Source organism: Pyxicephalus adspersus, chromosome 6 (genome assembly GCF_032062135.1).
Source record: "Pyxicephalus adspersus chromosome 6, UCB_Pads_2.0, whole genome shotgun sequence".
NCBI lineage: Eukaryota > Metazoa > Chordata > Amphibia > Anura > Pyxicephalidae > Pyxicephalus > Pyxicephalus adspersus.
The window spans coordinates 94980696-94995061 of record NC_092863.1 but is presented as its reverse complement, the minus strand read 5'-3'; the positions used below and the strand labels follow the sequence as shown (position 1 = coordinate 94995061).

General features: G+C 37.9%; 1 protein-coding gene across 5 annotated transcripts in view; it reads right to left on the bottom strand.

Annotated features, from left to right (window-relative positions):
* The window catches only part of GHR (growth hormone receptor), a 270221-nt gene that overhangs the window by 102932 nt on the left and 152923 nt on the right, over nucleotides 1-14366 (bottom strand). For all 5 annotated transcript variants that reach the window (XM_072416657.1, XM_072416652.1, XM_072416653.1 and 2 more), the window contains one exon: nucleotides 8618-8698. In XM_072416657.1, coding sequence (XP_072272758.1) covers nucleotides 8618-8687 — 70 coding nt within the window. In that variant the 5' untranslated portion in view covers nucleotides 8688-8698. The remainder of the gene's footprint in view (nucleotides 1-8617; nucleotides 8699-14366) is intronic.

Sequence of the window (14366 nt, the reverse complement as noted above, 5' to 3'; positions counted from 1 at the left end):
TTTTACAGGAGAACAGCATTGTCACTTTCCTACAGGAAGTATATTAACAGGTCTATTGACAGAATTGACAATACTATGGGGACCCCCTGCTAGTGTCTTAATCCCAGTGACAGGGTGGATCAAACATCTAATTTTTTACATTTGCCCATTGCAAATAAATCATTTTTAAATTAATATACTCTTTTATCTAGATCCTGGTTTTAAGCTATTAGTAGTTAATCACATTCGACTTGTTCTAAAAAAACTCAAAGTGAGTCATCTTCTTCCTCAGCCAAGAAACATGCAATTGTCTGTGTAAGCCAGGCTATGCTCACACCAAAGTCCAGTTTATTTGTATCCGCCAAGATTCAGCTTCCTAAGAATTAGCCTCATAACAGAACAAAACACGACAACAAGAAGGGCTCAGACCCAAAATAATGGGGGGGGCGGCAAAGAGCAGGTTGCATGTCTTTGACTTGGTTTTAGACAAAGATGGGGCTCTGGATTTATGTGAAGTGGGCCCCACAAATGTATAGAATTCCAGCAAATGAGACCTGGGAGAAGCTAGGGGCCCCTGGCCATTGCCCAGTTTGTTCTACACTTAAACTCGACCCTGCTGTTTCCAAGACCGTCCAGCAAATGTGACCTTTCCCAATTAGGATATACCGTGTAACATTGCCAGGCTATCTACAATAGACAACTATTACTCATTTGGTCTCTCCCAAAGAAGAAAACAAAACGTACCTATAAGTGCCTAAAACGCGGAGTAGCTGGAGTAAGGCATTAATTTGTTAAAGCCATGTTGTGGGTGAGCCAATAAGGGGGTGAGAAAATCACAGGAATAACTAGAAGCCAGTTACAAGACAGGACCTGCTGTTGCACCTCAAGATTGTTTATGAATATGTAAATGTATATAGAGGTATATATATGTATAAATATATAGATGTATTCATAGATGTATGATTAGGTATGTGTGGGTCCTAATAATTAGACTGTATCTAACTAGCATGAAACAATACAGTACAGAAATGTTGTGTTTTAACATGAAACCTGTGTTATCTTGATCTGGCCATAGGGGCTTCCTAGGGGGTCTCCAAGTGCAGGACTTCACAGAGTGACACACAAGTGATACAACAGCTGCCAGGAGACAAGACCTAGTTTCCCAGGACAAACAGACCACCAATATGGCCTTCAAAGGGCAATAATCCATTCAATTGAGGAAACAGGAGATGGAGGATATGCTCAAGGTGAATTAATTAGAGCACAAGTAGCCTTGGCCTCAACATGCGCATATGAATTAGGGGAAGATGAATCCCTTGATCCAAATACTGCTTTTCCTGTTGCCATGGGAGAAATCGCAGGCCAACAGGAAAATAGAGATGGCATGGTGGCATGCCATGATGGCATGATAGACCAGGATCCTAGTGAGGATCGAGATCTCTTAGCCACCGAAGGAAAGGCAGATGGGAAAGAAGTGAACTTCAGGGAGTACCCTACTCAGCCTTTAAAAACACTCATGAGGGTGGCAGAGGTCATTGGAAAAATTAAAGCACAGGAGCATATTACATCCCATGCCATGAATGTACAACAGAGGTGTGCACTATTGGGAGTTAGGAATCCTAATGACCAGGTGAAGGTATTGCATTTAACCATTGATCCCCACACCTGGAATGCTTTGCCAGATCTCATCAAGGAGGGCAAAGGGAGTTATCAGCAAACCATAGAGGAGTTGCAAAATGTGATTAACCCAACAGCCGTCGGGTTAATGGTAGCGTACAAAATTAAGCAACACTGCTCATGTTTCATACAACTTCCTATATAATCCGCTAAAAAAACTGGTTTCCTTTAAATGTTTATTTAATTGCCTATAATTACTTACAACTCTCTGTGTGATATTCTTTTCTGCTTTTTTTTACAGGCAAAGTATAACTGAACTGTTACTTTTTACTTGCATTGGGTCTCAGCAGGAGCTGATCAGCAATCTATTCATAGTCATCTGTTCAGTGCCCCCCTCTACACTCCGATTGGGGTATCCATTAATCATTCATAAAATGATCCCCCGGGACTGCTTTCATCACAGATGACTTGAAGGAATGAGTCATTTTACGTGAGTACCCCCCACCTCCCACAGGGCTATCACATTTAATTTACAATACATAGTATGTGTTAAAGCCTGCTAATTCAGGACTTATGTACACCTCTAAAGAAATAATGGATGACAGATAAATGTTTTGAGGAGTAATAAAACCCCTTAATGTAAACCTTTCACAGACATGGGCAATAATAAATGAACTAATGATGGAAAAAAGTGAAAGTTGCCTTGAAAACAAACAGTATATTCAGACAAACCATAGATCCAGGCATTTAGATTGACCTCCTCTGGTCTGACAAACCTTTTCATCAGCTCCATAAAGTGACTGTTGGCCCACAAGGATGGTAAAGATGGGGCCAATCATGACGTTTGTAAAAAAAATGGCGGTGTATTTTCAACTGACTATATCTCTAGATCTACCTGGTGACGCTAACACCTGTGTTTTCTCATACCAGTGTGTCTTGCAGGAATGCAGTTAGTTGTAATGTGGTTGGCAGGGTGAGCCATAGTTCACAGTGGGGGGGGCTCAGAAATTTGGTACACCTAGAAAATAAAAAAAATCTTTGGTAGCCACAGCTCTTCAAAAGTATAAGAAACCTTCCGTAGGCGTTCTTTTTTGGAAAATGCTTTCCTGTAGACAAAGTTGCTTTTAAGATGACACCAAAATTTTGACATTAAAGAACATATTTTAGAAGAGCATGAGGGTAAAATGGTGCTTGGTGGGCAAATTGGTTAAACTCTTAGGGGCGTACTTATAAAACAGTGATTGTGACTTTTTTTTCAGTGGTGAATCAATCACTGTCATGCACTCCACTGCCATACTCCTGGAGAATGAATGCAGTGAATGATTGGTGAAAGCTAAACTGCAACTGATAAACATTTTGCCCTTGTAGTGGGTTCCCCTTTTCCCTTTGATTGGGTATTTGGAGGACCCTCAGAGTCATACTGTATAATGCATGGGGCTTTAAGACTTGCCCAGAAGGAGACGACATGAACGGTCAAACCATCGGGGCAGTATGACTTCATCCCCCAACCATAATAAGCTTTCGATCCTTGCAGTGGACCACCCTCTTTAATATCAGAAAACTTCTGCTCTATGAATATGCCATTATACTACTGATTCTATTAGGGAAAATCTCATTAGTTTCAAGGCACAACAGGAATAGTTCATCTTTCTGGTACTTTAATAAATAAAAGTTATATCAGCACGGTGAAGACATTAATGATGGTGCACAAATCTCATTAATCCAGAGTAACCAAACGCATTACAACTTTGAAATGTGGTCACATTATGTAGCTTCCAACATCTCATTGTTTTTTAAATATGCCAATTATATGGTAAATCAAAACTAAAGATTGAAACGACAATGGAGCCTTTGAGAAAGTCTTTGCTGAACTTGTTGGCTTTATTTCCCACCACAGACGATTGCATAGAAAAGCAAGTCTCACATTTCATGCTGCTTTATGGATAATGAAAAATAAATGGAAGCTTTAATTGGAAGTTCCATTGAGGGTGCCCATGGGGTGTAAAGCTATCACTGCTGGGGTCCCACAGAGATAGAAGATGCCAACGGGTGATTAGGCATAACTTTTTATAGTCAAATCTGAGGATCGGAGCTGTGATCAGCTATGGTAGACACCTTCTTTAAAATATCCTTAATAGTAATACATACACTATTCACGATTGATGAATATTCTGAATAGTTTCCTTATAGATATAAATCCCATGCAGTTAACAGAATACATTTTTTCTAGAGGGGCATCAAAATGAAAGGCTCTCTAATAGCTTTCCAGTTACATTTGTAACATTCATCGATCTCCGAGATAACCTGCAGACATTGGAACATGCACAGAGCTTTTTTTCAATTAACCAATCAGTAGATCAGTGTTTCTCAACCAGGGTTCCATGGAACTCTGGGATTCTCCTTGAGCAATTTGTGCCTCTGATCTTTTTGGCTTTCTGTAAGGATAACATTCTTCCCAAGCTAATGTACTGTGATCTGTGGATATAGTAATTATAGCAGGGGTCCCTGAAGATCTGAATGTTATTTCAAGGGTTCCGCCGTGTTAAATAGGTTGAGAAAAGGCTGCAGTAGATAGTCCATACATCTACGTATAAGTCACAGCTCTATTTAAAGCCTATTTTATTTCACATTCAGGCCGTGTGTTGTTTTTTGCTGTACTGCTCTTTATTGCATAAAAACAAATGTTGGCTGAGCGTACTGAACTGTAAATAGGATTTAATATCTGATGATCTCCTGACATATGTCCCAGAATTTCAGATGGTTCTGAACAGGAAATATCTTTCCCTATGAAAAGGGTGATCTGTATAAAGGCAGACAGCCCAGAGTTGAACACATAAATATAATATAAATGTACATTTTACACCTAATGTACCAAATCCTTATTCTGTTTTTTCTGCCAATGGCAACTTAGTAATTTTTCCTGATTGTTCATTCCTTTATTGAATATTGATTTAATTTAATTATTAATGGAAAATACTTGTGTTAAATGATCAGTTAAAGAGAAACAATGTCAGCCGTGTTCTTTTTAAAAATAAAATAGAAACAATGTCAATGTGTGTTAAGATGCCCATAATCTCCAAGCTCAATGTATATACTTAAAAATGACTTTTTGCCAAATCGCACCATAAAATTAAATGTAGGCTTATAAAGTGTATATAATAATAAACCAACACATAAAATGAAAACCAAGGATTTAGCCCCTACAAGGGTTTATTTTCATAGGAAAGGATTTCCTGCAATGATAATAATAATAAGTATTTTGGAAGGGAAGTTAACAATCTGCTATAAGAATAATCAGGATCACAGTATCTTTGGTGCGGGAGAAAATTCTAGACCAAGCCTCAGATATATTTTTTTTTAAGTTTATCTATACCTAAACTTTTTTTCTTGTTTTGGATAGAATATGGAAAACCTTTCAGGTTTTAATGCTTACTGGGACTCCATTACAGGGATTTATTGTTATTTCCTGTTTTGGAAACAACGATTTACCAGGAGGAGGAAAAGGTAGCTTCTATCATCTTATCTTATTTAGCATCAACAAATTACACAGTTCTTAACACAGTTCTTCACACACAGTTCTTCACAAAGTCCATAGTCATATCACTGCCTGCCCCTCAAAGGAGCTTACAATCTAATGTCCCTACTATAGTCAGAAGTCAATAACATAATCGAAGGCCAATTGTGAAGGGAAGCCAATTAACCTCTTTGCATGTTTTTGGGTTGTGGGAGGAAACCAGAATGCCCAGAGGAATCCCACACAAACTCGGGCAGAACATACAAACTCCTGGCCAAATTTCGAACCTGTGACCTAGTGCTGCAAAAACAAGAGTGGTAGCGACTGAGCCGACCGTGCTTTCCAATGATGCCTCCAATAGTGGTAAACCTGAAAAGTGTTCAAATTCTTTCCCATTCTAGGACAAAAATTAAAATAATGTTTTGGCTACACATACATTTTAAACTACAAGGTATTTATCAGTCTAAACAGTACAAATTACAGTTACTTTGTGATGCACTGATCAATGTAAACAAAAAACTTCCTTTGCTTTCCCTTACTGAGCCAAATCCTTTATTTGTATCTCACACACTCCCTTTCACAGGCACTGCAGATCACAGTGGAAGGGTTTTAATAGCAGAAGTGGTCTTGTCAATCCACTAAGCAATGGGTGGGACTGGATCATGATTGACAAGCTACAGGATTGAGAATCAGCAATGACAACACTGAGAGTCATGGCCCTGCAACATCTTCCTACCCAATGCATTACAAGCAGATATGGCACACATGAAAGTAGCAACTTAGCTCTAAATTCAGGAGCAGTGTGATGTCATTGCCACCCCATCAAGTAAAGATGCATTAGTAGGACCAAGTGGAATTTGTATGATTTTGCAACAGATAATGACAACATTATTTCCAAACATTACAAAAAGGGTTTCATTTGATAAAGTTCTCCAAGACTAGAGAAGATAGACTGAAATGTGAAAACCTGGGTGTTACAGCTAACCTGGAAGGGATCTGGATTAAAAAAACTTCCCACCTATGAGCAAATTATTTTAAGAAATAAATTCCAGGTTTGCTGGATCACCCAAGTTCTCCAATGATAGTCTATCCTCCCTACTTATGAAAAGCTTTAATAAATCAGGTCCAAAGTATATGACCATTTATAAATAAAATAATAAATAAAATGTATAAAGTTTTAATAACCTTACACGCTGGTATATGAGGTCCCTTTGAAGGTGCACAAACCTAAATATTGGGCTGTAAAACAATCACACAAAATACAATATACCCCTTTTGAAAGTGAATAAAATGTAAAATCCTGCAAAACAACGTGATTTTCTGAAAGATGTGGCCCTTAAAGTTCCTAATATTCATGCAAACAATAACAGATATCTAATCAGAGGCTAACAGAGTGACATTCCTGCAGAGATTGTGCACACATAAATTTGGCCCCAATGATACAAAAGTTGACAATTATTGGGCAATAAAACCCCCCAACATAGCTGAGCTGCCACAGTATATACAAAAGTTTTCCTAAATTGCACAATGTCCAATATTTTTGCAATGCAACTAAACAAATTTATATACATAGGCACAGAAAGTGCTGCGTTAAATCCTCTAGATCAGTGTTTCTCAACCAGGGTTCCTCCAGAAGTTGCTGGGGTTGCTTGGGCAATGAGCAGTTTGAGCCTCTCAGGTCAGTTTAGGTGACCCCAATGATCTTTTTGGCTATCTGTAAGGGTGACATTTTCCCACTGGCCAGCAATGTTAGAGGAATTCTTCATACTGACCACCACACTAATATACTGTGAGCTGTGTATACACTATTGTAGAGGTTCCCTAAAGACCTGATAATTATTTCTAAGGTTCCCACATGTTAAATGTCGAGAAACATTTTTTGTCGAGAAACATTTTTTTTCCTCACGTTTGTTTGTTAGTAGGTTGATTTTCACGTGGAGATATATAAGGCCATTGGAGGCCCTTTCTTCACAAAAAGGAATTGTTATATTTTTTTCTCTTAGAATACTTTGTATGATAAGTGTATTGTGTTTTATTTGTATGATGTGTTTTTGTATAGTATGGTTTTGTAATTTAGTTGTATTTATAAGCAAAATTTATTAAAATTAAATAATCAAAAAAATGTTGAGAAACACTGCTCTAGAATTATAATGGGGTGCAATAGTGTTGAACACGACTCATATCTTGCACATAGCATTCCAACAGAATAACATGAAGAGCAACACAGAAAACATAAACAGCCTATGATGAAGTGTTGCCGCACATATAAAAGCACCTTTCATAAATATACAATACACCAGCAGCCAGATGAATACACAGAAGTGATGCTACATGTTGTACAGCTGGCAGACAGCTTGGCAGAGTGTTGGTGCTCAGTGCCAAGGCAAACTGTTCCATCCATAAAGTAGCTAATTTATAGTGCTAAAGATATGGATGGATCTTATCCAAATTCTGGGATCTGGTTAAAGCCACAGCAAAACACAAAGACAGACAATTTACAAAGGATTCTGTAATACCATACAAGTATTATCATGCAAGGGTGCCAATGGAGACATCACCAGTACTGCTAGAGGAATCAGCCATAATCCAGGGTTCTACTGTATAACCTACGCACTGCAAGACTTAAATGAGCGAAGAAGCCTTCCTTAGAGCAGCATAGTAATGTAATTTGGACAAAAGGCAGATGTTTCTAAGCTGCTAGAAACCTATTTTTTGAATCCCTTTTGTAATCTTTGTGAATGAATAACTTCATTATAAAAGCAGCTAGATAGATCAGGGATGGCCAATTGTAACGATATGTTATGGTTTAATAGTTTGTAAATGTTTAATGTCTGTAGTGTTGGCACAGGTGCGCACATGTAATGATTATCTCTCCCAAAGATAACTTGCTGCTTGCTTCAGCATATTGGGAAGCCATTGTTCTGTCTCAGTTTGCGTATGCCATGCAATACTAGTGGGACCATTAAAGAAGTTGCCTACATTAATCATTTAAACGTTAAACAGCCACAAACAGAATTATTATAATACAATATTAAAATGTATATTCATATAGTTAGATATATTTTTGCATAGATTAAGCAGCTAGTAAATTATGTTCAGCTGACTGATCAGACACAAATTTGTTCCCCTCGTCATACATAGTAATTACATCTAGGAAACAACTTTTCAGCTGTTGTAAATGAACAAATCAAATATATATGTGACCTTGTGTGAAAGCCTCTATAAACAATCTGTAATTATTTATTAACAGTTTGGTGCATTGCCAATTAAGTGATCTGGTTTAATTCAATGCACATCAACGCAGGTCAAGGCATGTGTCTTGACGCAATGCATTGGGATGCCAAAGTCCGAATGGGCCCAATGAGCATTATTATTCAGTCCAAAACATATTAAATTGACTGGGAAAACAAAAATCATCCCGCTTTATAGCTTTTAGCTTGTGTGATATAATTATATACTAGCACATAATATTTATGCAACTCGTATTATATAAGTAATGGGTCTTACCTTCACTTGCGGCACCAATGCCACCTGGGCAGACTAGCGTCAGTGTTACCAGTAGCAGCCAAAAAGCCATTTCTCCGGGAGCTGCATGGAATGGAGAATACAGTTATTTCTGGAGGAAATTATGTAATATAAATGTATCATAACTGTTCAAGTGATCAGTTCTGAACTGAAACCACATTTATATAGCTATTATAGTAAAATTCTATTCCAGGACTGCAGTTCTAGAACCAATAGTTAGATGACTGCATGAATACTTCAGAGCAAATCTGAATTGGTGGCTGTCACTTTTACAATAGAAGGATGCCAATGGTAATGACTACCCAAAACTGATATGAGTTCCAAATGGTTTGAAAGTTTGAGGGTTCCAATAATTTTGAATAATTAAGTGGAGAACTTGACTTACCAATTCTGCCCACCCCAATTCTTGGAGTTTCACTTCTCCTTTAATGGCTATGTTAATGGGGAAAACCAAGGAGAATGGAGATACTACCACAAGATATAAGAAAATGGCATCCACCAAAAGTAGAAATATCAATTTTAAAGGGTACTAAACCTTTTAGGGGATCTTCTACTTACAGCAAGAAAAGGGGAAGGAACTCCCTTGGAGTGCTGATGCTGAATGTTGTCAACGAGTAATTGTTTTTCCTACACCCCACCAATGAGTTACTGTATTTCTGGTTGGAACCCCCATAGGCCAGTATGATAAGCTGCTAAAATGGGCTGCTCCCAGAACTTCATTATTTAATCCTATATAACAATAATTATGCAGGATTTCCTTTGAATGTTGCACTATAGTCCCCTTATTTAGGTTTACTTGCATTATGCAAGTCTAGATCTACAACTTACCTAAAGTCTGACCTCTGAAGCTTACGAGTCAGATTCAATTTAGGTAAAACTAAACAAAGGGGCTTTAATACGTCATGCTGCACATCGTAATTATTCAGTTCTGAATATTCAGATTCTTGTAAAAAATTACTACTGGTTCTCTTTAGGTCTCACATTCAGACCTGGATGAGGCTTTTAAGGGGCAGCAGTAACTGAATCAATTTTCAGAATTCCACAGACTTCACAACTTAAACAAATTAAAATAGCCAATTTTATTATAGTCCTAAACAATGAAACTCCACTAATTGCTGGTGATTTAGTTATTGTTGTGTTCTTTATACATGTAGGCAGGCAAAAATATGGTAAATGTATTCAGATAAGCAAGGAACCATGTCAGACTATTATACTGTTATGTCTATGATTGTTCACCCTGCATGTGGCCCGCACATTAATGAAATGAATATACTGTGCTGTGTAATGCAGAAATGAATTAAAATGAATAATTGCACAATGCTCTGGAGTTCTCTTGAGTTATTTAACTGGGTTCTGGCCACAAAAACAACAACAGATGGAGTTTTCACATACTTTGTGGTTTTCGGAATAAACAGAAGCCAACCTGGCTTGGTTGAAATATTTAGCTTCATATGGTTTTCATTTTATTTCTACACCATGGTGACCCAAGACAGGGCAGTAAATGCTCCATCTTGGGCAGGAAATATACAGCCAATAGATAGAGCCGGAACATACCCTGGATCCCAACCATCCATATACCAATCCATCTGTTACCAACTGTATAAGTTCCACAATGTCCGAGTATGTAGATTCCACATTCTTTGTAGAAACAGAACTCTCTACTCAACATAAGGAGCCCCTGTCCACCAGGTTTACAGACTTCTTACCCTGGGGTATAGAATACTGCCCTAACCATACACCTATATGGCATCCAAATCTAGGTGGGAGTAAATTCAGACTATCCTACACTCTGGCCCTCATCATGTGAAGTTAGGAATGAATTTTAGCTATATTCGTTATGCTCCATAGACCACATTAATTCTGCAAGTTCAGGTCCACACATCTTTGTGGCTGTACTATTCCATGCACAACTTTTTAACAAACTGCAGTCTAAATGCAATTGCATTGGGCCTGATTTGTTAAAGCTCTTCGAGACTGCAGAATATAGACTATTATGGGAGAACCTGGTGATCTAGCTAAAATGGATCTGGTCCGAGACTGAAAACATTTGTCAATTAACCACCTGGATGGTTCATTCCTGTCTGGAATTTTATGTATAAAAGCGGTACATTGTTTTTCATGAAAATTTATCTTACATTGTAGGCCTGTAATTCTTAGGCATAACTCACTGAAATATGTTCAATATTTTATAAATGTAATTAATTTAATAATAAGCTTAAATAAAAAAACAAAAAATCTGCTAAAACAAGGGTACACAAATAAATAAAAAATATTGAAACCCGTAATATAACTGTACAGTATCATGTATAATATATATATTATATTGCCCGTAGCAACGGGGGGGGGGGGGGGGTTTCAAGCAGGAAACAGGGCCAGCAGGTTTTAAGTGCATCAAATGTTTATTTCACTTAACACTATTGGCACACAAAACAGGCAAAATAAAACAAACAGCAAAAAGAAAGCCTGGCCACTTGGCCATTAACTCACGGTTAGTTCCCTTAACTAGCAATCCAGCCCAACCTAGTGTTGGTCAGGACTCTAAGGCCCTTAACCATATATCTTCTGTAACAAAGTCTGTGTCTGTGTCTTTACTCACAGCTCACAGCTCACAGTTCCCAGTTCCCAGTTCCCAGTTCCCAGTTCCCAGCTCACCAGCCAAGACAGAGCCACATGAATAAGCAGGATGGGAGTTTATACCCCCAGCCTAATTTCCAGGATGCATTTCAGGTGAGACAGTTACACCTGATCATACCCAGGCCTCTTTAACTCCCTCATCTGGCCAAGAAGCCACCTTCAGGTTAAAAGGAAAACTAAACAGAAAAATACTCTGCTTATAACCTGTATCTGGCCAAATGTACCTGTCACCCTGGACAAAATCCTGTGATTTATTTGGCCAGCTCTTACAATATAATTATATATATATATATATATATATATACATACAAATATATATATACAAATATTTTGTATTGAATCCAATTCCCTCCAGGTTCCCACGCGCACTGACGTCACCGGAAACTCCCGGGAAACTCGCTGCGCGGCACTCGCTGTGCACTCGGAGGACGTGGCCTGAGGATGGGATCCGACCGCATGGGACCGGGAAGATCCTTATTTTTTATGTTTTTTAGCTACCCTGAGTGTGGCTCGGGGTTACCGCTTTCAGCAGGTTTTTTTACCCTGAGCCACACTCAGGATTATTAGCAAACAATTTGTAAGAAATCCATTCCAAGTTTGCTGGACAACCCAGATTCTCCTATGATAGTCTATCTTTTTCAGTCTTGGAGAGCATTAATTAATCAGGCCCATTAATATAAAGTGCTCAGCCTATGAACTTTAAATTTACTGTACATATTCTTAACAACCAGTAAGACTACGTTCAAACAGATGTTCAGAAATAACAAAAAATGAATGTCCAAAGATTATCAAGTCATTTTAATACATTTAATGCACCCGCAGCATCTGGTTGAGTTTTTTTGTGTCCAATGACATTTCCCTTTGCCAAGTATTCTTCACTTCAAATGAACAAAGAGTCAATGACTTCAATCATGATGCTAGCATACACATCGTTGTTTGTTCATTCCCGGCAGCCGGTTATGCCAGGATTGTACAATAAACTGCACACACTCAGATTACATTGCAGAAATTATTAACAGGTAAATGTGTTTTATTGCAGAAGAGACATCACCTGTCCCTTCTAAAATAAAGGGTCTGCCTGCTCACCATTTTTTATTTTATACATTTAGTTACACTTTAATTATATACTGTATGGATATGGAGGGAAAACAAAATCAGTTACTTTGTAAAACACTCACCAATCACCAATTTAAACATGAGCCTATTAACCTGAACAGCAGGACACATAAATAACAAGCCACAGGGAACTGTGCCGGTGAACCTGGTTAGTAGGAAACTTAAAATCACATTGCAAGTGAACACAATTGTATTTATGGAAAGGAAAAAGGAATTTAAAAATATTTTAGCTTACTAAAAATTTATAGGGTGGGGACAGAGTCTCTTTGATGTATGGAGTATTAATTGTGATCCTTTAAATTCATACCAAAATAGCATTTTCAATGCATCAGCTTTTTTTTTAATGATTTTTTAATCTGCAAGTCAAATGAATTAATAAGAATTAATACGCAGAGAAAAGGATGTGCAGTCATTTGTAAAATAGGAATTCCATATCTCCATGAATCCTCAGAGTGGTTAAAAAATACCCTTAAAATTGAATTTCAGGCAGTCTTTTCAGACGGCTTTGTTTTATAATACATATACAATATATATATGGAGATTGAAAACTACTGTAAATACTGAATAAAAAACAAGGTAAGCATAATATATTCACACAATAACACATTATTTTTTGCACTTACACAAAATCAGAATGGATTGTGTCCAAGTCTTGCCTTTTACAAGTGAACTATAGTTCCACTTTTAACACTTTTGGATTAGACAGGGCATTTTTAGGGACAGGTGATATCTCCTCTACAATAGGTAATCCTACCTGCCTGAACACTCCAGGGAACTACAAGGGTAGTTCAGCTTTGGCTGCCAGGATAGCCTGCAATCTTGGCCTCCCCTGTGCTTGCCAGGCCAAATGAACACCAGCATGGCTTTGTGAGAGTTACGTCATCCCAGTTTGGCCAATCAAGTTGGCCAAGGATCATATCTAGGAGGAAATAAAGGAACAAGATGCCATGCAATGGAACAGGCAATGGGTTTATTCTGCCCAAACTTGTAGTAGAAAAACTTTAAAAAAACTGTTTTGCTTTTGAAAATGCAACATTTGCACTCTGAGTCATTGACCTGGAAAGGTTTGCTTAGCATAGTTCTAGCTTCTTCTTCATCTTATTACTTTACTTGCTGCATGCTTTTTCTGGGCCAGTGATAAAGCAAGCAGCATTTATAGTATAGACTCTATACTAGAGCAATAGCAGGCTCTGATTTCTCTCCGTGCAGGCTTTCACAATTTTTATTGTGCTTCCCCATATATAGAAATAGAAAATCGATCTGTACGTTGCTTGCATTGCTGTGGACAGTGTAATTGTGTTAATCAGTCATTGTTAATGTTTTGCAGAGCTTCCTGTTCTTCCAGATACAGAGCTTGGATATTTTAGGCAAAGACTGCATTGAAATACAGACTGTGAGAATAGTGTTTATATTAGAACTCAGCTGGTCTCCACATTTCTGACATTTTTAAGGGTAACAATCTGATATGTGTACAGAACAAAAACAAAAACATAGGTATACATTTATAAAGCAGTGAATCTGACATACACTGAAGCATTTCCTGGTGAAGAATCTTCCAGGTCCATGTGTTTCAATGGCAGTAATTGATTTTCCACAGGTAATGCTTCAGTGAATGTTAGATTTACTGCTTTATAAACAGACCCCATAGTGTTTTTATAAAACATATAAAAAATACACACTTACCCTTCCCTTCCATGTAGCAGCAAAGTCCTATACTCTTCAGAAGCCTACATGCTTTCCCTTTTTTTCCACACTGCTATTTTTATTACTGGGAGTTTCTTCCTTCCCTTCTGTTTTGGCCTGCAGTGCGCAAAGTGTCCCATTATGGATAATGCTTTCGGCTCTTACAACTATCTGCCAATAGGAATGTATCCTGCAGTACCTTACCAACCACTGTAAGCGCTGTTGACAAGATATACTGTACAACATGCAGCATTGTCATTGGGTGACTATTCTCAGGGGCAGTAGCATCCCTTTCAGT